General features: G+C 48.8%; 1 protein-coding gene across 5 annotated transcripts in view; it reads left to right on the top strand.

The window, feature by feature from the left end:
* The first annotated feature begins 425 nt into the window (after positions 1–425).
* The window catches only part of GALNT10 (polypeptide N-acetylgalactosaminyltransferase 10), a 243,882-nt gene continuing 217,574 nt past the window's right edge, over positions 426–26,733 (top strand). The window contains exon 1 of one of the 5 annotated variants that reach the window (XM_081303996.1): positions 426–720. In XM_081303996.1, the coding sequence (XP_081160122.1) occupies positions 562–720 (159 nt within the window). In that variant the 5' untranslated portion in view covers positions 426–561. The remainder of the gene's footprint in view (positions 721–26,733) is intronic. The other 4 variants (XM_081303994.1, XM_081303995.1, XM_081303998.1 and 1 more) reach the window with 4 other exon arrangements.

Raw genomic sequence — 26,733 nt, 5'->3', positions numbered from 1 at the left:
TCTCGGCTGCATTCCGCAACAGCAGTCGTCAAGGCGGGCGCTGGGGTCCCGGGAGCCCCCGAAATCGGGGACCCGCACCCCGCCCACCAGCGCCCAGCCCGCACCACTTAGCGCCCAACTCCCCAACTCCGGGACTTTAGCAAAGCTCCCGAGGGCGGGGCAGCGCCGAGGAGCGGGACGCACCACCGCGGCCCGAGAGGGGGAGGCGGTGCGGCGCCGGACCCAGCCGAGCCGGGGCGGACTGGGCCGCGGGCGAGCAGACCGAGGCCCGCGGCGCGACACTCCCGGCAGCGGATCCGGGACAGGGCGGCGCGTGGGGCGCGGCTCGGCAGGGCGCGAGGACGGCGTCGGCGGTGACGATCCCCCCGCGGCGGCGGCACTGTGGCGGCGGCCGGCTCCCCGGCCGGCGAGCGGCGGAAGTGCCGCGGAGTTGGAGCGAGGCCGGCGCCGCGGCCGCGTCTGCTTGCCGAGCTGCTGCCGCCGCCGGGCGGACGGGCGGACGCGCGGAGCTGGGGGCGGCGCAGCGGGGCCGGCTGGTCGCGGCGGGGCTGACCGGCCCCGATGAGGCGGAAGGAGAAGCGGCTCTTGCAGGCGGTGGCGCTGGTGCTGGCGGCCCTGGTCCTCCTGCCCAACGTGGGGCTCTGGGCTCTGTACCGCGAGCGGCAGCCCGACGGCACCCCCGGGGGTTCTGGGGCAGCGGTGGCCCCAGCCGCGGGACAGGTGAGTGCCACCGTGGCCATGGGGTTGGGAGCACCTTCTCCCTAAATTCACTTCTAGCCTGCGGTTCCTTCCTCCACATTCTCCTGTCTGTCTCCCCAAAGGCAGTGCCGAACACTCTACTCTTCCCATTTCTCAGATTGGGAAATTTGAGGCTCCGGAGACAGAGATTTGTCCAAGGTCTCACTCCTGTCAGAGACAGAGCCAGAACTAGAGCCTAGGACCCTTTGTACTTAGTGCGGGCTCAGTTTGTTATACTTGCCCCCTCCTTTTTGTCGCTGTCCGCTATTCCTTGACCTTTTTCCAGCATTCTTTTTCTTAGAGTAGCCTACCTGCATCCCTGTATCCCAGGATGATTCCTTCTGCAGATGAGGATGGAGATGCTGGTCCTTCTATAAGATGTCCAAATCTCTTCTCTCTCGCCTCGTCCCCCACCGCCACCTGCTGATCCTGGTGTTTCTACTCGGATTCATCCCTTCTTATTGTGCCATCTGCACAGGGACACCTGGGCCTCCCGACTCTCCTCATTTGTTTGTCTCCCTCTCAACTTATTAATTTTTCAGGTCCTGTACATTTTGGGGGGATGCAAAGATCATGCTATGCTCCCTGGACATGGGAGTGAGTTCCTAGTCCTTAAGGAACTTTCCACCTTTGACCCTCTGGTGGTCCAAAAGGTGGATTCTGCCGTGGAAGGACCTCCAAAATGTCCCAGAAGCTATTGATGCCCATTGCCCTGAGGTTAGAACTCCAGATGCTGACCATGTCTCTTCTGAACTAATTAGATGTGGCGTTTCTTACAGCCAAAACTGGAATCTTGATTTCTGCTTCTTTTGAGCTCACCCATGTACCTTCCTGTGTGTTTGTGTGTGTGTGTGCTTGTATATGTGTGCTGTGTGCATGAGTACATACATTGAGACTAGCAGCTTCCTGATAGAGAAGCTCTGTCACATCACTCCAACCCTACCAGCTCCTGGCAAGCATATTCATGCTTCAACTCTTTCATACAGTGGGACTTCTCAGATTTTCTTACGGAATTTCTCTGATCCCAAGGGAAGTGGTAAGCTGTGCATCAGGGTCAGTCTTGACTGATTGTTGGCTGCCCTCCAGGGAAGAGGATGACTTTTTGAGGTTGATGGTTCTCCTTTCTCTTCCCAGTATCAGGCTGCTTTCTGGGCATTCTGGCATCTTGAGCACAGAGGGTTCTGTGCTACAGGGCTCATCAACTTAAGCTCAGCCTGTCACTCTGGTAATTGTTACAAACCATCCCAGAGGGTCTGATTTTTCTGGTAGATGTTACTGTTTAGAAACTAAGGGCCTAATTCTTTTCCTAAAATCTGACTCAAACCCTGTTAGCCAACTTGGACCTCTGTCCCTTAAATTCTGCATCTGTATGAGTTTTTCTTTCATGAAATCTCCTTCTTCTGTCCCTACCTGAATAAGCATCAGAGTCAGGAGGCCAAGGTTCTAGCCTCAGCTCTACCATTAACTTGCTATCAGTCTTCCTCTCTGAGCCTTATCTTCTTCATCTGTAAAATGCAATCATGGTCCAGTACCAGCATTCTGTGGTACAGTCAGTGAATCAGTGAGGAGTGCAGTGGGTCACTTCTTTTCCTTTTCCCAAGATAGGAGCCCCTTGTAACATTCCTTACTTCTGGGAGCTCCCTATGGACAGAGGTCTAGGCCAAGGGGGAGTGTCCTGCTCAAGTGCACACTCTCCTTTGGAAGAGCTGTAGCCACTTGTAAAATAGATCTTGACATTCTGTCCCTGCCTGGAGAAAGCCCTTATATTTCATTTGCTGAAGATGCCAGAGTTGTCCTGATTTTCATTTCCTATACACCCAGATGTGTAGAGAGAAGGTCAAGGTTAACTGCCAGTTTGGCCTGAGCTTTCAAAGTAAATTATTCACTTGTGCAAGAGGCTGTTGATGGAGTAAGGCAACTTTTTGGGTGGAGGAAGAGGGGAGCAACAGCTGGATGCTGCTCGGAGTCCCTAACTGAAAAAAAGCAGATAGGCTCATCTGGGCAGATCCATTACTTGTTCATTTCTTTTTCCCTGGACTAGCCTGAAGAGGAGGAGGACGAGGTGGTGAAGGGGTTTGGTATGTGTGGGAGGGGTTTGCCAGCCGATTGTCCTTGCTTGAAGAACATTTCTTTGCTTCCATCGAGCAGCAGAAGGGAGCTGTTTCCCCAATCATAAGTTCTCTAGGTGCTCCAGGATTCAGCATTCATCTGCTGCCTTTCAGGAACACCCTGCCAAATTTCCACACAGCCCTTTTTGTTTCATTCTCCCGCAGATGCAGAGCTCTGGGCTTGGCCCCCAGTCCCCTGTTAGAATGTCAGCTGGCCTTGGGGGAAGAAGCCGACTTCTCCCAGCGGTGCTGTTCCTGCCCTCATCCCAGTGTCCTGGAACATGCACGTAAGACATTAGGCTGCTGTCTGGGGAATCTGGCATCTTGAGCACACGGAGCTTTTTCGACAGGCCTGACCAGTTCTGAGCTCAGCCTGTCACTCTTATAATTGTGGAGAACCATCCCAGAGCACTTCCTTGATCTTTCTGGTCGAAACAGCTGCAGAGGCTCTGGAGGGAAGTCTGACGGATTTTATCCAAATGAAAAATAGGTTCCTTGTGGGTTTGAGGGAAGTTTCTTTAAGGGTAAACTATCCTCTAACTTCTTGATTTCACCACTGGATTGTAGAATTGTTTCAAATTAAGAGCATTTGTCATCTGCTAGAATGTTAGTCTACATAATTGCCACACTAGCTCATCCTGTGTAGGGCATCTGATTTATAGGGATACATAATGCTTCTAGGATTTCAGCACTCCTTTGGTCAGACAGTTGGTGTCTTGGAAAGCTACAAAACCCAGCAAGAAAACCCAGTCTTGATGCCATCTTTCTTTTAATTTGGGTGTCCTTCTTCTTCCTGGCCCCAGTCTGCCTAACATCTTGGTTTAATTCTAGAGTCTGTTTCGGATTCCTGGCTGGGGAACTGGTTATTAAAAAACCGTGTTAGGAAATTTGATGCAGTCCCTCCCCTCTTCTGAGCCCTAATCCCTGGTGAGAAATGACTTCATTGGATAACAGCATCTGTGGAATAGAAATTGGTGGGATAATGGAATACCAATAACTTTAATTTTCAAGTATCAGGAGTTTTTCTTACTGTGTCAGAGCTGAACTTTATTCTTAGAATATCCAGAAATCAATACTTTCTTTCCCTATTTTGTTCAGTCTTTCTGGTAGCAAAACCTTGCCCATCAGAAAGTTAAGGACCAAGGAAATGTAGCTTGGAATGATTTCTTTAATTTTCCACAGAGGGACTGGTGTCCTCTAGGTTGCTAATCACTTCTCTGCTTGCCCAGGTGAAATTTGATGCCACTAGGGAAGGGCTGTTGATTTACCAGAGCTAATCTACCTCCCGCATTCTTCCTCTCCTGGGAGCTGAGGAAGGCCTGGGAAGAGAGGCCTGGTTTCTGATTCCCTCTTCTGCCCTAAACTCACTGTGTAACCTCAGGAAAATGGTTTAACCTCTCTGGGCCTTGGATTCCTTATTTGTGAAGTGAGTTTAGACTCTGAAGGGGGAAAGGCAAATGCATATGTATCATAATGGTGCTTCCTCTTCCATGGCCAGGGCAGACATTGCTAATCAATCTTTTTTTCCCAGGAAACCCAGACTTGGTCTCGGACTGTTTAACACTGCCACTTAAGTGGAGTTAATGACATTGGAATTCACTTGTGATGTAAGGAACAGATACTTTGTTAAGGATTTTCTAATTCTAACAACCTGGGGTTCTGTGGGTTTGGAAGTGATGAGGCCTCAACTTAAGGATTTGTTCATATTCTGAAGGCTTCTCTCAGGTTGTCATCCAAAGATGTTCAGTCTTTAATCTGTGGGCTCCAGTGACATGATAACAGATAAAGGAATAAAGACAGAAAAAGCAAAGGCCCATTTAAAATATAACCATCCAGCTTCCTAATTGTACCTTGTCTGCAGTCAGCTCTTTACAGAGATAGCGTCAGGGTCTCGTCTTGGTATAAAACACCTCCAGGCAAACTTGGCAGTTAGAAGCATGTCCTGCAGCAGCTAAATGCTCCCGATGGTGTGTGCAGTGGCTTCTGTATTTTGCATATATCTGACCCTCTGCCGCTCATGAATGTGTCAGAGCAAGTAAAGGAAGGACTTGCATAAGAGTCTTGCTTCTCCTGAGCCCACTGTTCTCATGCCCCTGGAGTGGGGAAAGGACGTAGCCCACACATGTCTGAGCTCCTGTGGACAAGAGATACATCCTGGCCTGGCCTTGTGCCCTGGAAATGAACTCTTCTGGCACATAGCATGAGGTATTGCCCTCGGAGGGCAGTCAGGAGGTGTTTGCTGGACAATTGAAACGTGTTAGAGCAGGCAGGGGGCTTCAGAGGTCATTAGTGCAACCCCTCATTTTATATGTATGAAAACCAAGGCCCAGAAGAAGAGAAACCATGTAAACAATGCCCCCAGAACACAGCGCTCTGAGTTCTCGCTGGAGCTCACCATGAAGATTTTCTTCCCTCCCTATTCCAATAAGAACCTTTTCTATCCTTATTTCCCTCATGAGCCAAGATTATCATGCCAAGTTTTGAAGGCCAGTACTTAATGAGACCAATTATGTGCTGGAACTTACCTGGCTTCTTTGCAGATCCATTTTTTGTAAAGTTACTTCCCAAATGTTTTATACTTTAAAGTAAGTAAAATGGATTAAACTTTAAGGCAGCACAGGGATCCAGCAGGGTAGTAGAGGAATTAAACGTGTGCGAGGCATGTGGTGCTATTACTGCTATTGATGGCACACGGAGCTAACTGAGCCTAAGAGCCAGCTCAGATTCGGTATCAGTTGCAAGTAACACAATTAATTAAGCAGGCTGACTCAAGTAACTTAGAGGATAGATGGGTTCCTGTGACTGCCATGGAGTTTAGGCACGGTGAGATATTGTGTATTGTCAGAGCTTGGCTCCTTTTCTTTCATGTCTCTTGATTTTGACTTTCTCTGTATGTTAGCTTTGTCTGAGCCCCTGTGGTAGCAAAATGTGATAGCAGCTCTTTCCAATTTCATATCCATACTTATATCCTAGAGGACAGAGTCTGTCTCCTCTGGTTATTTCTATAGAAGAGAGAAAAAATGTCTTTCCTTTAAGCTCTAGCAAGATCTTCTTAGGTCTTGTTGGGCCAGTGTGGATCTAGTGTACATAGAACCACTCACATCCACCTTTCTGGAGGAAGGGCTGTGTTGGTTGACTCAGCACACCTTGAGTTGGAGTGGGGCAGGTCACCCAGATCATAGAGAGAGAAACTCTCTAGAGGAGACTCTGGGGGCTCTGTGGGGAGGATGAGGAAGACTCTCCAGAAGAGGGAGTGGATGTCTATTTTGGAGTAGTCACTCCCTGGGAATCAGGCTTGGTAACAGAAAACCTGTTTGTCACCCTGGATTCATTGTTGATCCCCGAACCTGCTCTGCCACCCCTGGGCTGAGATGCCCGCTGTGTGAGCCCTGTGGTGCTGGAGCTTGCTGACACACTGTGAAGGGTGGCAACTAAGAGCAGGTGATCTTAGGGGTTCGGCCACTGCCTGCCTTTCCCCACGCGGAGCTGCCTTCCCCATACACACAGAAAGACAATTCATTGAAAATTTCTCTCAAGCTAAAAAAAGAACTTCTGTGTCTTCAGCTTTGACTTTTTTCTGCTTGGCCCTCTTAGCTGGAGGAGGTGGAGTGTTCATGCTGTGGAAGCCGGAGGAAGCTAAACAATTCCCCGGCTGCTGTGGGTGGGTGTGTGTTTACGCGTGTGTCGCCTTCTCTCCATGTGTCTCGCTCCTCTTCTTATCTTGCTGTGGTTCTTGTTTGCTGCCCTCTGCTGAGTGCTGATAGGAGAGGGAAGGGGAAGAAGCAGGCCCGCCTTCTCTCCCTTTAGGTTCCTAGGGCATTCTGAGCTCCCAGTGCCATCTCTCCTTTGGCCTTCCTGGTGAGGAAAGCCCCAGCGTAAAATGATGTAAATACAAAGAATGATCTGGCCGTGGATGGCGAGGAGGTGAAGATGTTGGTAGTAATACTAGTGTTTCCCACTCACTCAGCACTTACTCTGCAGAGCTTGTGACCCTCCCATCTTGTTAATACCCGTAGTTGGAAACAGGAAAAAAATGAGAGAGCAGAGATCTCGGAGATGCAGGTGGTTTATGCACAGCACTGGGGGGCTGGCTTCGCACCTTGAGTCTCAGGCCCAGCATAAGTCCTTAATCACTCTGTTCCTCCATATCTGATAGGACCAGGGACCTGTCCCTTACCCCCTCCCCTCCACCCACTCCTCAAGACTGCTAGGGGAGCTCGGATGTCTGAGCAGAGGGCGGAGGCTGTTGCCCTAAGACTGACCCTCTTCAGTGGCATGAGTCACTTTGCTCCAGGCCTCCTGAGGCCCCACTGGCAAAGCAACTTATCCTCCCCCCCAGTTAGTTGGAGATAGGATGTGGCAATGTGTAGTGCTCAGCTTTGGAGCTACACTGCCTGATTCCGGAGCATGTCACTTGACCTCTGTCTGAAGTTCTCAGTCTGTAAAATGGGAACCATCTTAACTCTTTGGGGTTTCTTTTGAGGATAAATGAGTCGTTGTGGGCAAAACCCAGAGCATGACACTTGGTAGGAACAAGAGCTGTGCGAGCCAGGCTGCAGGGCTGCTGTGTCTGGCTTATAGGGAGGACTCTTCTTGGCTTCCCGTGGCTGGGATGGGGAGGGCTGTGTACTGTGTCTAGAAGGTGAACTCTCTGAGGTTAAGTACTTGGCAAGGCTCGGGGTTCAGAAGCAGAGGGAGCCAGGTGCGTGCCTCGCAGACAGGGAGGAGACCGTGCCTGCAGAGGCTTCTCTTTCTACCCTGCTCCTCTTTGGTACCTGAACCAGTCGTTGGGGCCACTTTCTGCTTCCTGCCCTAGGAGAGGACCCCAAACCTCGGCATCCTCTAGATTAAGCTCACAGCCTGCTGCCTCCAGGAAGTCCCTCGCTCTAGCTGGCCTTAGTTCTTTTGATCCTCAGTTTTTCTCGTCTCCCTACTTAGTTCAGAGGCCCCTCCAGGTAGACCCCTAATGCCCTTCCTCCTTGCTGCCCTTTGCCAGCCCTGATGCGTCCCTCCTGGGCAGCCTCGGTAACTGTTCTCTCTGGTGGCCAAAGCCCTTCATATAAACCTGTCATGTAGCACAGTAATTATTTTTAACCTTTGATTCCTGAAGACAGGAACTGACCTCTGCCTCGGTCACTCTTATTTGCCTACATATTAGCTGAAAGTTGGAGAGAGGGAGGAAGTCGTGATGTGGTTGGTACTAAATAACTGCCGGTGGAGAGCAAGGAGCTTCCCCTTAAAGATTTGGTCTTCTTGAGCTTCAGGGTGCTTCAGAATCCCCAGGGAGCCTGTTAAGGATGGAGAATCCAGAGCCCACATCAAGCAACATGATTGGGCTGGTCTGGATCACACACTTAACAAACCCTGTTGTGGGCCAAGGATCACATAGTTAACAAATTCGGTTGAGGGTCCAACAGAGAATGCTCTTCTTTCTGCTCACGTCCCAGGAGACAGACCTCTTGTTCCCCAGGGGCCCTCTGCACTGTCCCCAGGAGTGCTTGGGAGTGCTGCCTCTATTAGTGGGAAGCGCCTTTATCTGCAGCTTCCTTTGTTGCCAATCAGCACGTGCAGGGGAGCTCTGCGGTACCTATTAATGGTGGCATGTATTAGATGCCAGCAGGTCAGACTGAGTCTGGCATCCAGACTGGGCGGAGCACTTTGGAATCCCTCTGCTGTGGCCTGGCTGGGACTCTAGAGCTTAAGATTTCTTCTGATGCCCTTCTGGGGTACAGGGCTCTGCCTTCCTGCCGTGGAGGCAAGTGTGAGGCACCTGTGAGCAGATGAGGGGCTGAAGTGGGGACCTCCTGGCAAGAGGTGGCATTACAGAACCCTGTGAACTTCTCCCTGGAGCTGGTGAGAGCAGAAGGGAGAGCGTGGCATTGAAACCCATGCCCAGCTCTGCCAGTCGCTAGCTCTATGCTAGGACTCTGGGGCTTCAGGTTCCTTCCCCTACAATGAGCACAGTTTCCACTACTTTGTAGTGTCCTGGTGATTATTAAATTAAAGATGAAATGAAGGAGGTGTGAAGAGGTGAAGTGGCATATCCAGGACTTCAGAGCTAGGAGGTGGTGGGAAAGACTCCATCCCTGCCCAGAGGCTTCCTTCTGCCACCTCCAGCAGCTGCTGACTGTGTGAGATCATGCAGTCTCATTAGGCCCCAAGTCAGCCCCCTTCCCTGGGACGAGATCATTGCTAAGGACCTCATAAACCTGGGTCTCGGCTCTCGCTGGCTCTGAAAAGCTCTGCTTTAGCCACATGCCTGGGCAGTAGTGCCAGGGCAGGGATTACAGCTGGTCCCCACGTGCCGCCTGGGAGCCACATGCGGGTAGTCTCCCAAGAGCCCAATTCGGCAGGGTTGTGTGTGTGGGTCTCCCCTGTGAGTCACAAATGTCAGCCTCTTCTGAGAGCCGCTGCTGAGCACCAGGAACAGCAAGAGCTTCTGGAGGAAGGGGTATTCTTCAGGGAACAGGTTGGAAACATCTGGCAGGGGCGTGTGTGAGAAAATGACTTCCTGCTGCTGAAGCACATTGTATGTTCTCAACTGAAAACTGTTATTTTTTGCATGTTTCCTCCTGAGTATTGATCAGAGTTAGCGGCTGACAGTTAAAATGTGTATGTGTGTCTGTGTCTATTTGTGAAATAACCAGTTTCTAAATTTGGCACCCAACTTGAGCAAAAAGTTAACGATTCTGTTTTTAGAGAAGCAGAGTCTGTGGTTTGGATTCCTGGTTATTTTTTGGAAATAAAGCCTAATGGTTTTTGTTTTTGTTTTTGTTTATTTATTTGGCCTCTATAAAAAAACAACCTTATACTGGTTTGTATGTATCCCAGAGATATATCTTGAATGGTTCAGCCAGTGTTGGTCCATAGATGGCTGATGTCTTTACTTTTGCCACTACCCAAATATTGAAATATTTCATATTTTTAGGGAAAAATTTTTATTTGGGGTGGGGGATATGCAAAATAAAAGAGTCTACAGCTGGACCCAGGTTCCACTATCATAAGAATCTGCTGGGTCTGGGAAGTAGTTGCCCGCTCTAGATTGGCCCAGCTCTGCAGTTGGCTAGAGCCCCCGTCACCCTTGTGGTCTCACACCTGGGTGTTCCCCCCTTTCACATACTTAGGCTGGCCTCGGGAGACTTGAGTGTGGAGCCCTGCTTCACAGTCTGCAAGCTTCTTTTGGCTGTCTTGTCTTCCAGGGGAGGCAAGGCAGAGCCTATGGTCTCTACTCTATAGATGTGGAGACTAAGGTTCAAAGAGCATAAATGACACAACTAGTCACAGAACCAGTATGTTGAGACTAAGCCCCCTCTCTCTAAGACTAATGAACTTTTCAGAAAGAAAATAAAGATTACTTGGAAATATAAAATATATTATCCTTGGGCTCTTGAACTTCCTCACTTAAGTTTATATTCAAATGGGTCCTTCTCTCTCATGGCCCAAGAAACCATTTATTTTGCTTCTTTCTGTCTCCAGGCACCTGATTCCCACCCACCACTCTCCTCATGGTACTGGGAATTGAATGCAGAAGTGCTCTACCACTAAACTACATCCCAGTATTTTTTTTTTTTTCATTTAATTTTGAGACAGGATCACACTAAATTGCTGAGGCTGGCTTCGAACTTGTGATCCTCCTGTCTCATCCTCCCCAGTTGCTGGAATTATAGGTGTGTACCATGGTGCCTGCCTTAGGCATCTGAATTTAAGGTCCACCCTCAGTAATAAAGCTTATTCCAGCTGTGTCTGGGGCTGCTGTAGATTTGCCGGGAGTGATGTGGATACAGAGCCTACTTTGTTTTCTTCCTTGTGCTTTCTGGCATGTCAGGAGACTCCAGAATATGGATGCCTGTGACTAGAAGAGTGTTAGAATCCTTCAAAGTAAGGGGGAAGCTGCTTTCCCAGTTGAAATGGCTCATGCTATGTGTTCCCTTGACATCCAGGACATTTCTGGAAAACAGTGCCTGTGTGAGGGCAGTTCCGATGCACACAGTCATTTGTGTCTCTGAGTACAGGGCCTTCAGCCAGGGTGTGGGAGCTGCACCTCTAGCCAATATCCAGGAACCTTCCCTGAGAGGTCCCAGGAGTCTCCCTGTCCTGCAGTGGGCATGGATGTGAGGCATAGCTGGGTATGGGAGTCCTGGACTTTGGGTTGGCTCCTCAGCAGCAACTGCAGTGATCACTTATTTAGTGAGCTCGTACTGCCTGCCATGTTCTGTGCCCCTCTCATTTCATCAGCCCTGTGTCTTCAGGAGGTGAATGCTCTGATTATTGTCCTTTTACAGGTGCAAAACTAAGGCTCGGGAAACTCAAGTAACTTCCCGGGCCTATGCAAGAAACAAGCAAGCGGTGGGACTCCCACTCGGATCTCTGACTCTCAGACATGCGCTCTTAGCCACCATGTTGGATTGACTCCTGTGGCCAAGTTCTTTAACCTCTCTTGGCCTCTGTTTCCCAGCCTATAAGTAGAATTATACCCTCCTGGTCAGCACTTTGCTGACCCATAACTCTTCTGCCACCCCTTCCATGAAGCAGTATCAGACACTGTGGCACCAGGTGAGTGCTCTTCCCACTGGGGTGGGCCCTTCTGCTTGTTGGGACAAAGTGCCCCAGTAGAGTCACCCCATGGGCTTGGGGAGTGCTTCCCCATCCCTCGTTCCTCAGCCTGGATCCTGCTGCTCTCCACTCTGCCCTGGCAGCCGAAGAGGCAGCTGAGGGCTGCACTGCCAAAGTCCTGCCAGGGAACAACGGGGCACATTAAGAAGGCTGCCAGGTGCTGAGCCAGAGATGTTAAAGGGGCATTTGATTAGTTTCAACCCTAATTGTCAGGTTGCTCTTTTTTTCTCCACAGTAGTTGAGGGGCACAAAGCCCGGGTGTGGATTTCCTCCCTCCATGGCTTCTCCCTGCCTTTGGGTGGGAGTTTGCCTCGACACCTCTCCTGTTCTGGGCCCTCTCCTCTCCCTCTGTGTGTCTCTGCCTCTCCTTCACCTCCCCACCCCCACTTGTCTATGCTATTTGGGTCTATCTCAGCAAATAAGATGAAAGATGTGACCACAGAAGCCATAGGCCTGCCACCCCCACAACTTCAAGGGATTATACCTTTCATCTTGTCCAGTCTCCCTCAATCTTATCCCTGCCAAATGGGCAGCCATCTTTGGCTCGAACACCCCAGTGATGGGGAGCTCACTCCCTTTAGCTCAGCTGGGTCCTAGGTAATCTACCATGACTCAGGGTAACTTAAAGGATTTCTAAAGTGCCTTCTGCTCAGTGTTTCAGGCTCCTCTCAAATCTTTCCTTTCCCAGAAAGCCCTCCCTGATCTTTCCAGTCAGAATTAATCTCTGTCTCTTGAAAATGTTTATAGAACTTAATTTGTACAATTATAATGGCATGGGTGCCACAGTGCTGTGCTTTGCCATCTCCCCAGGCAGAAGCAAGTACTTGAAGGAGCTCTCTCAGCAGGACAGCCCTTTGGGTGAGGCTCCAGTGGAGGCAGGGGACCCCAGAGAGCTGCTTGTGAGCCTAGGCTTCCCCCGTCTCTAGAACTTCCATTCCTAAACCTGGCAAGTGTGTCTTTTGTGCTCTTTTCATCCAGGGAATAATTTAGGCTCTGTGGACAATATGGTCTCTACTGTAAATACCCAACTCTGCTATTTAGAGCAGTGTGGCCATAGACAGGTGGATGAACATACTGTGTTCCAATAAAACTTTATTTGCAAAAGCACACTGCAGGCTGGATTGGGTAGACTGGTTGATTGTCAATGGCTGTTCTGGTCTCTTCCTGATGCAGGAGGCTGAAACTTAGATGGGAGCTGCCTGAAGTTCTTGTGTGACCTTAGGCAGTGCCCTGACCCACAGTGCCTCAGTCTTCTCATGTGCCCCTTGTGCTGGTTGGGAGGTGAGTTGCAATGGTTCTGCCAGTTCTTGACACTCGGTGCGTTCCTGAGTTTTCCACTGGGTCTGGCAGAGCCGCTGTATCCGACTCCGTCTCTGAAACAGTCCCACTGGCCTGTGGTGTCTCACCCGGATTCCTGCCACAGTCTCTGGCTCTTCTCCCCACTTCCTCCCTGAAATCACAGTCCATTCTTTATACACATCCAGAGAGCACATTTGCACGTGTAAATCAGAAGTTCCTGTCCCTTTTCTGAAACTCTTCAGTGGCTTGCCACTGCTTTGATGACAGTACATACCATTCAAAGTCTTGCCTTGTCTGGCCCCACCTCGTTTCCAGACCTGTTCTCTTCCCTTCTCCGGCTCTTTCTTCACACTCCAGCCATGTCGGCCTTCATGCATATCATGTGTGTTCTTCCCTCAGGACTTTTGCACATGGTCCAGCCTGGAGTGTTCTTCCCAAAGATTGTTGTATGACTGCTTCCCCATCACGTCAAGGCCTCAGCTCCAGTCTCACCTCCTCAAGGATGCCTTCCTTGAACCTGCATTCTGAATATGTCTTCCCCAGCTGTTCTGCAACATATGTAACTGTGAATTATACACGCAGCAGCTTGCAGTGTCTGGAATTACTCTGCATTTTATTTACTTGTTTATTCTCTGCTTCAGCAGATACTAAAGACTCAGGAGGACTTCCTCTGTCTTAGTACGATGGTATCCACAGTGCTGGCACATAGTAGGTGTCCGTGTATGTTGAATGAATGAATGAGTGATGCCTGTGTGCCTGAGGACCCACCCAGGTAGTATTTCTTGCTGTCCTGGTCCTGTGTTTTCTTCTTGGCGCTGGAAGAAGTTGCACCCTCTCACCCTCAGGGAGCCCTGTTCTCACAGCATGGGGAGAAACTTCTCCTCCGTTGAGATCAGAGGACCTCTGGCCAAAGGACTGTTAGCCAGAGCTGTAGCCCTTGTCCATGGCCCATAAGGCTTCACTGGTGCTATCTCTGGATGAGGATCCATTGAGTTCTCTCCCTTTGGACAGTCTTTAGAATATGAAGCAAATAACTTTATGGGATTGTATATTTTTCCCTTGGTTCTGGAAATGTGGATCCCTGCTTGCTTCTTTTGGAGCAGGTACTTGCTGGAGGTAAGCTGAGTGGCCCTTTAGTCCAGAGAGGTCTTAAACCCAGAGCCTCACACATGCTGGGCAAGTGCTCTCCCCCTGAGCTATCTCCCAGCCCACGTCTCCTAAAGAGAAGGGTGCTGACTAGGGCCCAGTTGTCCCACAGCACCACAGCACCCATCAGTGGATAAATGGATTTTTATGGGTTGAATCATGTCCCAAGAGAAGATATGTTAAAGTCCTAGGCCTAGGTCCCTCAGAATGTGACCTCATTTGAAAATAGGGTGGTTATAGTCATAATAGTTTAGATGAAGTCATGCTGGAGTGTGTGGGCCCTTAATCCTGTGTGATTCATCAGGGTCCTTATAAGAAAAGAGGCCCAAATGGGGAAGATGGCCCTGTGAAGACAGAGGTGAAGATTGGAGGCATGCTGCCCTAAACCTCAGAACCCCGGGGCAGGGATAATTGTCTTACTCTCTTCTGGCTACTTCTATTCCTTTCTATCTCACGGAAAAGATCCTTTCTTCCTGTGGAGGATCAGCACATTGCACTGCACGTATGTATTCTTCAAAACCACGCTTCTGATTAATGGGTCAGCCTCCCTTTTTTCTTTCTTTCTTTCTTTTTTTTTTTAACTCATCCATTAGCCTTGAAGAGCAGTGGAATAAACACATCGCCTTTTACTTTACTGCATCGTCTCTCATTCTGTTTTGAGTTAAGGTACACTGATTTCAACAAACTGTTTTTGTTCTGGGTCCCAGTTAGATTGATTTGGGGGACTGCTGTGTGGTCGGTGCCCTCGGAACTCTGAGTTTAAAAGGGGCCACGGTGGTGTATCACAGAGGCTGGGCACTGCGGGAGGGACCAGTGGACATGTCGGGTACCAAGAGGAGGTCACAGATCGTGCAGTGGAGGTCAGAAAGGACCTCTGCAAGTGGTGACTTTTAAGGTGGTCCTGAGGACAGTTAAGACTTCAGCACTGTGTACACGGTAGGATTTGGGTCTCTAAGGTAGCAGAAAGTGGGGGAACTTGTTCCTATAATGGTAGGTTAGCCAGAGCCACTGAAACTTTCCCAAAGACTGCCAGAGAGGAGCTGGAAAGGTGAGTGCAGGTTGATTGCTGGGCTGGGGAGGCTGCATTTCAGGAGGCAGGGAAGGGATGGAGGGTTTTGAACAGAGGATGACAAGATCAGCGTATGACTTAGAAAGGTAACCGAGGTGATGCAGGGGGCACTGGAGACAGGATGACCAGTTTGGAGGTTACTGAGATGGAGGGAGAATAAATTCGTTCATTCAGCCACTCTGCCCTGTGCTGGTCCTGACACCAGAGTAGGTAGCAAGGCCACCAAGATGTATAATCTGCTGCCTCTGAACTCAAGATGTTTATAATAGTGACAGCTGCTGCTGGCTGTTCTTGCCAGGCACAGTCTGAAGCCCTTGTATACATTATCATTCTCAGGCCTCACAGCAACCCAGTAACATGCAGGCCATAGTTATCCCCATTGTATAGATGAGGTGCTAAGCCCTAGGAGATGAAATGTTTCACCCAGGTCACACAACGGGTTCCTAAAGGAACTATGACTAGCCTGCAGAGCCCTGAACCCGAACTGTTGGCTCCATATACCAAACAAGTCAAGCCAGAATATTCTGAGGTCTCCCTGAAAGCTGTAGGTGCCAGCTGTATGGGGCTGTATGTGAGCCCATAGAGAGCCAGGGAACCAGATGGCTGGGCAGGGAGGGCTTCCTGAGGGGTATCCTGACCCATTCTTTTCAGGGGAGAGAGATGTAGCCGGGCACTGAAGGTAGGGGTGGAGTGGGGAGCAAAGGGATTTCAGATAGAGGGGACAGAAGTGTCAAAAATCTTTAGTGGGGACAACTCCAAGGGGTATTCAGGGCTTCCAGGTTTAGTGTTGCTGGTCCCTAAAAAGTATAGCCAGAGTAGGACTAGAAGAGTCTGGAATGCAGGTGGGGCCAGGCTCATGATCCGGATTCCACCTCCAGCACTTGGGAGCATGAGGGGTGTCCCATGGTGAAGCCACGTGATCAGATTTGCTTTCTCGAGGGTCTTGGGGTTCAATAGTTAAAGATTCTGGGAGGTCATTTTGTCAGCCACGGTAAGGTGTTTGCATCCAGGTCAAGTGAGGCAGAGAGACTCCCAGGACAAGCCTCCAGGGCTCCATACTCTTAAGCCAAGGACCTGATCTGGAAGGCTCATTGGGCCTAGACTTCTTCATTCAGCTTATCATTTATCCATCAGTATTTGACGGAATACTGAAAGTGCCCCACGCTGGCTCTCTGCTAAGCAGAAGGATATGGTCTCTGCCCTTGAGGACCAGCTGGACCACTAGGCACCCAGTTCCAGGGTAGGTGTCCTGTACAGTCAGGAATGTGGCCTGAGGGCACAGTAAAGGACACTGTAGCCTTCAAACAGGCTTCCTTCCTGCCGCCTCTCTCCTTGCCCCTCCCTGTCTTCACCCCTGGGCTTTTAAGGCCACAGGTTTGCCTGGTTTGAATCTCAGCTTGGCCCTTTACCAGCTGTGTGACTCTGGGAACATTCCGTAATCTCTTTGCTCATTTCCTCCACTTAATGGTCCCTACTTCATAGAATAGTTACTTGGATCGTGTGAGGTCACAATGCAAAGCACTTGGACTAGTGCCTGACACTTAATAAGTGCTACATAGATGCCATCAATATCACAGGTCTGGGATCTCTTAGGCTTATCTCTGTGTTGGACACATTTAGGATTCAGAACTATGTTAGTAAGGGTTCAATCAGAAGAGAAAGTACACAGAAATTTGAATACAGGAAGTTTAAGGAATTACCAACTATAACAGGAGATTAGAGTAATAAAATTGGCTAATTAGAAGTAAAAGGAGCTCTATATAGGAATATCAGATACAGGAGTGGCCACTACCCATAGGGCTGAGGTGAGTGCTTAAGGAGCACCCACACCCATGTGTTGAGGTCAACCCCGGGGAAATCCCTCCCCACAGGGCTGAGAGAGAGTGCCCAAGGAAGAAGCCCCTTGGGCTGAGGTCCTGACCTGTGAGAGGGCACAGCTGTGCTTACTGAGGGCAGAGTAGCTGCTGCATTGCACACCAGTGAAGCTGGGTGATAGGGTTCGTGGTGAGGTGCCTCACGGAAGGCATTTGCTATGAAACCATCCAAAGAGTGGGCTGTGGGAGCTGCTGGCCCTGGGTGCTGTTGGCTGCCACACGCTGCCGGAGCCTGGCAATGCAAGAGGAGGGATGGGAGGAGCTGGGCATGGAGAACCTAGCGCCCACGGAGCCACCCTCACCTCCTATGCAGCAAACACCATGAGCAGGTGGAAAGCCCTTCCTCCTGCAGAGTCTGTCCACACCTTCCCCTGACCACTGAGAACACCAGATTAGCTGGCAAGGAAAACAGGTTTAAGGTCCAGAACCATTTTTGTGTGGCAGGCAATGAAGGTGGGTTTGTAGCTGAGAGGTAATAAATTGTTAACAGACCGTCTTAGTCAGTTTGGGCAGATAGAACAATACCAGAGAGACCGGGTGGTTTAAACATTGTTTCTCACAGTTATGAAGGCTGAGATCAGGTGGTCAGATTCTCAGTAGGGTCCTCCCTCTTCCTGGTTGACAGATAGTTACTTTCCTTGCTGTGTCCTCACCTGGCAGAGAGAGCACACACAAGGATCTCTTCTGAGGTTGCTATTCCCACTCAGAGAGCTCCACCCTGGTGTCTTAAGTACTTCCCAAAGCCCTAGCCTCCAAGTGCCATCACGTTGGTGGGAGGGATTTTACCATGAATTTAGTGGTGGTAGGACAAGACTCAGTCCCCCACCCTGGCACGGAGTCTGATTCAGGGTGTTAGTCCCGTGCATGTGCATGTGCCTGCTGGGGTAACGGTAGTAGTCAAACACATTTTTTTTTTTCCCTGTGGCAAAAATGTATTCACACTATGTAGATAAATAAAGACTATATAGCCTCATCTCTATTCAGGTCAGGCTCTGTCACTAAATGAGTTATTAAAAAGGAGTTATTAAAAAAAGCTTTTTGGATTTTGGATTGAGGCGAAGGGATGGTTGACCTCATTACCTTTCTCCACACAGCAGTCAGATCTTTTGGAAATGTAAATTCCGCCACGGCTCTCCTGGGAACCCATGAGGGGCTTCCTGCTCTAGGATAAAGAGTAAACTCCACTCGGACCGCACATTGTCTTCCCCTTCCCCAGGTCTGCCCTCCAGTCGCACTGTCCTCAAATAAGCTACTTGTCCTGCAACAGAGCCTTTGGATACTTCCTTCTCACTGTGTGGAATGTTCTTTTGGTACACACACACACACACACACACACACACACACTGTCTTGGTAACACGGCCACATCCTTCAGACCTCAGTGCAGGTGTTCTTGCCTGAGGGGAGCTTTCTGAGCCCTCACCCCACCTGAGGCTTTGTTCTTTAAAGAACTTGCCTTAGTTTGTGATTATGCAAACTTACAAACTGTGAGTGCTATGTGAGAACAGTGGTTGTGTCTCTTCCTTCCCCCATTATGTGAGCCCTGCTGTTTACACAGTGCTTAGCATGTGATATATTTGATGAATGAAAACAGGAATGACCATCTTGGATTGGATCTTGAACCAGGAAAGAAAACATTAGGCATTAAAGGAAAGTACTGAAGCAACTGACAAAAATTTGGATTTTAGATTGGATAGCAGTGTGGTATCATTGTTAAATTTCCTGATTTCGATGTCATTATTCTTAGGAAATACACAATGAAGAATTTAGGAGTAAAGTTTTACCATGACTTCAACTTTTGGGTTCAGAAAAAAAAAAATTAGATATAAATAGGGAGGAAGAAGAAGAAAGAATGAAAAACATGAACGTATATGAAAGCTATACAGGAAATCCTTGTACTTCTTGCATCTTTTCTGTAAGTTTGAAATTATTTCACACTAAAAAGTTTTTTAAAAGTCAGTGATTAGAAATGAATGAACAAAAGGGGAAAGGAAGGCTTCAAGTGCAAAAGCAGGAGGTCAGGAGGGGCTTCCAGGAGGGCTATGTGCTTGGAGGTCGGCCCTGGGCTGGGAAAGGAAGAGCGGGGGGAAGGAGCTGGAGCCTTTCTGGGGTGTCTCTTGTGGGAGTGGGGTGTTGCGTGGCTCACTCAGCTTGAGGGTCTCTGTCTACATTTCCACCTCTTGTTCCTTGTGATTTTTGATACACGAAGCCAAGCCATCCCCAGTTCTTCCATTTGATTTCTTTTTTTTACTTAAGAAAAGGGAACTGTCGTCCCAAGTATGCAGATGACTCTTTCTGTCCTTAAATTACGGCCTCCCTGTTGTAGAGGTTTATTCTTGAGCAGTAAAGCACCATGTGTTTCCTGTTTGAGTTACATATTGCTGCATAACAAATTATCTCAAAATGTGGAGAATTAGCACAACAAGCATTTGTTATTGCAGTTTCTCTGGGTCATGAATTTGGGCTTTGCTTGGAGGACCTGGCCCAGCGGCTCTCATGAGGTCACAGTCAAGATGTTGGCCAACTCCGCTGGCATCTGGAGTCTCAGCTGGGGCCCAGCAGTCTGAGGACTCGTGGGAGGACTCAGTTGCTCAGCACGTGGACTTCCCCATGATGACGCTTGAATGCCCTGGCAGCATGACAGCTTGCTTTCCCAGAGCAAGTGATCCAGGAAACAGGGAAGAGGGAGCTCACCAATAAGAGCAGGTGGGCACAAACGGAAAGCACTGTTCCTTCCATGACCTGATCTGGACTCATCCCTCATCCTTGATGCTTTATTCTGTTAGTTAGAAGTGAGGCATGAAGTTCAGCCCTTGTGCAAGAAGAGAATTAGACTCTACCTCTTGAAGGGAGGAGTGAGAGAATTTGGGGACGTTTTAAAACCACTATTGTGTGCGTGACACTAAATGGCACATGGAAGGGATCTAAGGTACAGACTGACGTCTTCCTCCAGAAACTTATATCTGGTAGGAAAGTAAGAAATGCCCCGAAATTGGCCCTAGGAGCCAAGGTATTCCATGGTAGACGGCTTGAGGGAGGTCTGGGAAAGGAGGAATTGCAACGAATGGTACAAAGGGAAGCTCTCGGGAGAGCCGACACCTGCCTTCACAGATGAGCAGCTTTCCCCTTGGTTCTTGACCCTGATTATTGACATTGTCATAACAACGATAATGAATAACGATGGTAGCACTTGAACATTTTCACTGCCAGAGGCACCGTGGCAGGCAGGACTGCTGCGTAGCACATCTCTCCTGGTGAATAGCATCCCTTGGAGTTGTACAGTGGACCATCCTCCTGCCCAATTAGTAAGGCTTTGAGCTTCCTTATGGGGTCAGTACCATTACACAGAGAACAAAGAGAAGCCTTCGGCAATCAAGTGACTTATGCGAGATGGATGGCTAGTAAGTGGCAGAGCTGTTAGGCCCTGGGCCCAGAGACAGACGGATCGGGTTAACTTCCAGCTTCTCTGCTTCAGGTCCTTGCATAAGCATCTTGGACCTGTTTGGTTTTGGTTTCCTCATCTGCACTGTGCACCTTGTTCAGCGCGGTGCCTGGTTTGTAGCAAGCATTGGTTGCTATTGCTGTCGTCAGCTCGCAGGGGCACACATTGCTCTGATGTCTTCAAGTTCGTTGCCTCAGTTTGTTATAAAGGGTTGAGATGAGAGAAGCAAGTGGTAACTACAGCAACCTGCTCTCCCAGTGTATGGATTAAGAATTGGAAGGGAAAAACAACGTGTCTAGGATGAACATCCTGGCAATGTGCCGTCAGTGTCTGCTTTTCCCTGTTTCTGTTTTATTCCCATGAGAATCTGACTGCTTCCTGGGATGCCTGACAGTTCCCTCCTCTGTGCAGGCCCAGATAGTGGCCGACCTGGGTTCTAGGAAGCTGAACGGGAGTTGGCACCTTTCTCTGAAGTGCTGTCCCTGTGGAGGAGCAAGGAGCCTGCCTTAGATAAGTGCAAAAGCAAGTTGGGATACAAGCCGGTGCTATGTGTTCTTGAGTCAATTGCTAAATCTTTCTGGTCTCTGAGAGCCTCCTTTACAAAATGGGCTTGGCAGTCCTTCCCCACCAGAGTTCTTCGTCTGAAAGAAGATGTTTTTGAAACCATGCAAGCACAGTGCAAGGTCTCAGAACCCTTCATTCCTTTCCAATCATTTGAGAAATATGGCTTCTTCAAACAAGTGGAATGTACACAGGTTGTTTGATGGCAATCACTCCTCCCTACCCACTGCCACCCACACCCTCTTTGCTAAAACATTGTTGAGAAAAAACAGTTTTGATCTGAAGTCTGAGGATGAAAACAGCCCTCCAAACCAAAGCAAGAACCACGTGGTTTTTACAAAGTAAGTGGAATTTAAAATTTTAACCCAGTAACCAACCTGGTGACTTGTCTTCTAGAAGGAACACTTTTCTTCTTTAACGAATTGGCGTTTGTGGTCTGTGCTGGTTCACTGTGGAATGTCTCATTGTCTCATTGACTGTGGTCACAGAAGCAGCAGCCCTCACAACCGTGGGAATAACAGAGCCTACTTTGAGACTAAAAAATACCCCCAACCTCCTCCCTTTCATTTCCTCACCTAATACTAAAGCACTTCCTTATTGAAGCTTAAAGAAAAGGACTAATTTCTTTTTTTAATTTTTAAAATCGGTTTGGACATGCATGAACCATTTTTTTTATTCTTAAATTACTGCACATCTCATTGTGTTTATTATACATTGAGGTTATGAGTAAATCTGCCCTGGATCATGTGGCACAAAGTGACGGGAAGAGATCCCACCAGCCCCCTGTGCAGGAGGCTCCCTCTCAGTTTCTCCCCTCCATTTTCTCATTGTTAAACTATATTTCCCCGAAGACAAAAAGGAAAGAGGTAATAGAAAGAGGAGGAGAAGTGTTAGAGGGAAACCTGGAGCTGTCAGTGATTTCTGCTCTCCAGCAGTCTGACCTCAGAGTGGTTAAACTTGGAGTCCCTGCCCCACCTCTAACATGGGGATAATTACAGTAGTAGCCATGTTGTAGGGCTGTGGCCAGAACGACCTGAGAAAATACACAAAGGAAAAATGCCTTGTAGATTCCGCTATACCATGTGCACACTGAGATACGATTGCATCAATGTATAACTTGTGTGATTTTTAAGAATTTGCTTTTAAAAGATTGATTTTCTTTTTGAAACCGTTTGAGTTGCAGAGGCGCCTTGGAGCCACTTAGCATGACGTCCTGCTCTGGGGAGGAACACTGTGTGTAGTGTGCTCAGAGGTAGCCTGCAGCTGCCCTGGCTCCAGGATGTGGAGGGCACCACCTCTCCCTTTCCTTTCTTCCCCTCACCTTCCCAGCCTTTTCGTTTTTCTTGATAAAGGATAGAGCAGTTCTTTTCCTCTTCTCTAAGACAGACAGCAGAAGATGCTGTCGTAGTTAAAAACGAGTAAGCGTGCCAGGCATGCATTCGGCAGATCCACCCTCTGCGCCCACTGCTGCTGCAGGTGCGCCCGCCTGGCCCGCCTGTCTCCCAAGTGTCGGACTTGCTTGTTCAGGAGACCTGATAGTTTTTGTATCAGAGCTCCTGAGTTATCAGGGCTAAGGCATCTGCCCTGGGTCAGGAGGGGGACTCGGCAGGGGACTCTAAGCTCTGTACATCTGAACACTTTTCTCTTTTTCAGCTGGTAGTTTTTTCTGGCTCCAGGTATAGGAGGATTTATCTGTGAAGGTGCAGTGGTGACAGTAATTGTTGCCTTCTTTCTTCCCTCCTCCCTTTCTCCTCTGAAATGGGAGAGAAAACCTGTTCGCATCAGGAGTGCTTCTGCTGTTGGGATTTTCATTGCTTTCTATATAAAGATGTCACAGTGAGGGAGGGGTCAGAGAACAGAGGTGGCAAGACCCAGGAGATCATCTCAGCCAACACTTTACAAACTCTCTGGAAGTCCAAGCCCACTTGAAATACCCAGTTTCAGTGTTGAAAGTGTCCTGTAAATATGTTTCTACTTCTTTAATTATATATATATATATATATATATATATATACACATACACACACATATATTCACACACACGTATATTCACACACACACACACACATACACACACACACACTCTGGGGTTGAACTCAGGGACATTTTACCACTGAGCTCCATCCTTAGTCTTTATTTTATTTTATTACTTTTATTATTATTATTTTAATTTTGAGACAGGGTCTTGCTTAAGTTGCTGAGGCTGGCCTTGAACTTGAAATACTCCTGTCTCAGCCTCCCAATTTGCTGGGAATACAAGCATGTGCCACTGTGCCTGGCTCTCTTTAATCTTTTTACAGTTGTAATAAGAATAATTTTTAAAAACTGCTTCTAGGTGTTGTGTTCCACATTTTTATATGGTAAAAAACACCAGCTTATTCTCATAGCATCTAGTTAATTAAAGATAATCCAAAGAGTCCAGGTAGGGCAGGCTGTGTGGATTTTTTTAAAAGCATCTGCCTACTCATATAGATACATCTACATCCATTAAATCAGATTTTCTCAGTATTGGGCAGCTGAAGCCAAACAGAAGCAGATATAAGCTTCAACCTGTTGTCTCTGACTTCTGAGTTCCAGTTATTCATGTTGATCAAAACAACCTCATTAGTTAACTTTATAGTAAATAAATGCCATTAATTTGAAAATTAAGAATTCATAATAATAAAATGCAACTTTCTGGTCTTATTAAATGAAAGACTTGACTCACTGAAAACCTATCTGTTTTTCAGAGAACATTGAGCTAGCATCCCTCATCATCATTACTTGCTTATTAAATTATGTCCCAGCTCATTAATGTAGCAACCTGATATTTGCACAAGAAGGTCTACGTACTGGCAACTACATTTATATATTCATATTCACATCCCAGCAATTGCTTTTTATGTGTGAATGGACCCTGGCAAATTTCCCCCTTTTGGATAGTCTCAGCTCATAAAAGAAAACATTTTCTTCCATCCTCCTAAGAAAAGCTTTGCCACTGCCCAACCCCAGGTGGTCATGGTTTAATTATAAAACCATTACCTTTTGCTTCCTGTTGGAGTTGTTTCCCATGTTCTTAGAGGCTTGTTGGGCAGTTTGCCCATAAAAATCACTATATATAAAAATCTAGCAGCTATTGAACACTAGCATGAGAAACAGGTCAGTCCTCGACCTCCTAGAGGCCAAGCAACCCCACTCCCCCCAGCCCCGTGGCTGGCTCCCTCTCCCACCCTGTCTGTGTCTGTCTGTCTGTTGCTGGCTCCACTCCCATCTTCCTCAGGCTTTGGGAGCAGCTGTTACAGCAGCCTTAAGTCTCATTCTTCATCCACGAGGTGCTGGAGGAGCCAGCATATACATGTGTGTGTGTGTGTGTGTGTGTGTGTGTGTGTGTGTGTGTGTGTTCTGTGACTTCTGGCAGGGTAGGCTACCCTGTGGGAAGGGACTATCACGTCACCCTCCCATCTCCCAGGGTTTTGTTTGAGGGGCGGTGGGGCGTGCACTTGAGCCCTGTGGGAATCAAGGATCTGCAGTCTCTTCCCCGTGGCCTTGTTATCTGAACCCTTTAGCCCCTCAGCACCCAGGCCTGTCTACTAGTTCATTTGCAAACTACTCTCTCAGTCCAAGAAAGCAGCTAGAGGAAAGATGGAGAGGGTTCAGCTGGACCTCCAAGTGAAATAAAGACCATGGAAGTTCACGACATGCATGGAGGGCTGTGTTTGTCACAGAGACAAATGTAGGGAGTGAGCTCTGGCCTCCATACGCCCCAGCTCAGCAGTCAGGAAGGCCTGGGTTTGAATCTTGGCTCTGTGCGGGGACCATAAGGGAGATGCCTAACATTTCTGAACCTCCGTTGTTTTACACATAAAATGGAAATAATAGCTACCAACTTCACAGACAGACGCTAAAGATTGATTGGAGACTCTTTAAATGAGACATGTGTCTGGCACGTTGTGAGACCTCAAGAACAGCTATTAATTTTGGGGGGACAGTGACACTCAGAGACTGTTTTCCTTTCTTTAAACTGTACAGTTTAACTTACTTGATTTGACCTGGATAAAAACATAGGGGGCAAGGGCAGAGGAAGGGGGTCATTCCTGGTCATTTGTCCATTTTGCTCCTCCTGCCAGCCATGTTCCCACCCCAGCCTGGACCCTCCTGGGACCAGGAGTAGTCCTGCCTCCCCAGAGCAGAGATGGGCTCACATGCTCAGTCGGAGCCTTCTTGTAGTGACTGTGGGCAGCCAGGAGTGGCCTCCTCGCAGGCCTGTGACCTCGCTGCCCTCCCACCTCGAGGTCCCTCTCTCATTTCAGGAGCCCTCCCAGGACTTCACAACAACACACTTTCACACCGGGCAGATCGTTGCCATCGGATTCTCCAGTTTGCTGTCTCCAGGGTGGAGGAGAGACATTTTAATTAATTACAGTCCCTATGCTCTGGAGATCAATAACGGTAAAGAGCTGCCGAATGAATTCCCAGCCCCCGCCCTGCTTCCAGCTCTGTGACCTTGGCACCAGTTGCTAAAGCCTCTGGGCCTCAGTTTCCTCCTCTCTAGAATAGGAATGCCCGCTTCCCAGGAGTCTCTGGAGGCTTCCAAAAGGCACAGCAATCAAAATGCTGTCAAGGGCTGGGGTGGTGGCTCAGTGGTAGAGCACTCACCTAGCAGGCACGAGGCACTGGGCTCGATCCTCAGCACCACATAAATGTAAAATAAAGATATTGTGTCCACCTAAAACTAAAAAAATAAATATTTTTCAATTATGGAAGGCTGGTTCTAAGTTCTTATTAAGATGGAGTTTTTGTTTCCAAAGTGTGAGCATGAAGAGTTTTGCCATGTCTAGAACCTTCTTGCTTTGCTACTTGATACCGTAAAACTGACTGGCAGATCCCACTTTCCTTCCTGAGCTTGAGGGAAGCAAGTAGCCCCGATAGCATTAGGGGGATAACTGAGGTGGGCAGGTGGGAGTAAGTTCTGTTCTCAGACCTTGGTTCCTCCTGGAAAAGGTCATCTTCCTGTGGGACCCTGAGTGAGAAGCTAAAAGTCAGGGATTTCCCCTGACAGTCAGCACCATTCACCATGCTGACCACCAGCACTGGTTCTTTGTGGTGAAGAATGGACTCCTTGTTTATCCCAGCCTCTTCTTCCTGCCTGCCTCCTTTCTTTCCCCTGCACTGTATTCTGCACACAGCAGCCAGAGTGATCTTTCTGAAGCCTAATTCTGGTCATGTCCCTATCCTGCTCAGAGCCCTTTTCAGGTTTCCCATCCCTGTTAGGACAGAATCCAGAGTTCTTGCTGTGGCTGCCCCTGCCCTGTGTGATCTGGCTCCTGCCAGCTTCTCCAGCTGCATATCCTGCTCCCCCTACTGTGTTGTGGTTGAATACGTGGAGTCCCCCCAAAAGCTCCTTTGTTCATGCAGGAATTATGAGATTGTGAGAGCCGTAACCTAATCGGTCCATCCTGGTTTGGGGCCACCGCTGACTGGGTGGTAGATGTAGGCAGGTGGGTGTGATTGGAGGAGGAGTGTTGCTGGGGATGCCCTGGAAGGGTGCCTCCTCCCAGAGCCCTTCCCCTCCCTCTCTCTTCACTTCCTCGCTCCTCCAGCATGCCCTTCCCCTACACTCATCTCAGGCCCAGAGCGATGGACTTGGCCTAGCACAGACTAAACCGCTGGAACTGTGAGCTAAAAAAAACTTTTCCTCCTCTAAGTTGTTCCTGTCGAATGTTTTGGTCACAGTGGCGAAAATTTGACTGACACACCAGGTCACCCTCAGCTCCAGTCGTAGCCCATGCACTCCCTAGACATGTGTGCTCTACCGGACCCCAGGCCTTGGCAGGATACCAGTTTGGGATTCCCCTGGCCAGGTCCTCCACATGCTTTGGGTCTCTGCTGAGACACTGCCCCCGCAG

Source organism: Spermophilus citellus (genome assembly GCF_964194105.1).
Source record: "Spermophilus citellus genome assembly, chromosome: 1".
In the NCBI taxonomy this organism is placed as follows: Eukaryota; Metazoa; Chordata; class Mammalia; order Rodentia; family Sciuridae; genus Spermophilus; species Spermophilus citellus.
Note: the sequence above shows the minus strand (reverse complement) of the source record. Positions and strands in the feature narration are given on the sequence as shown.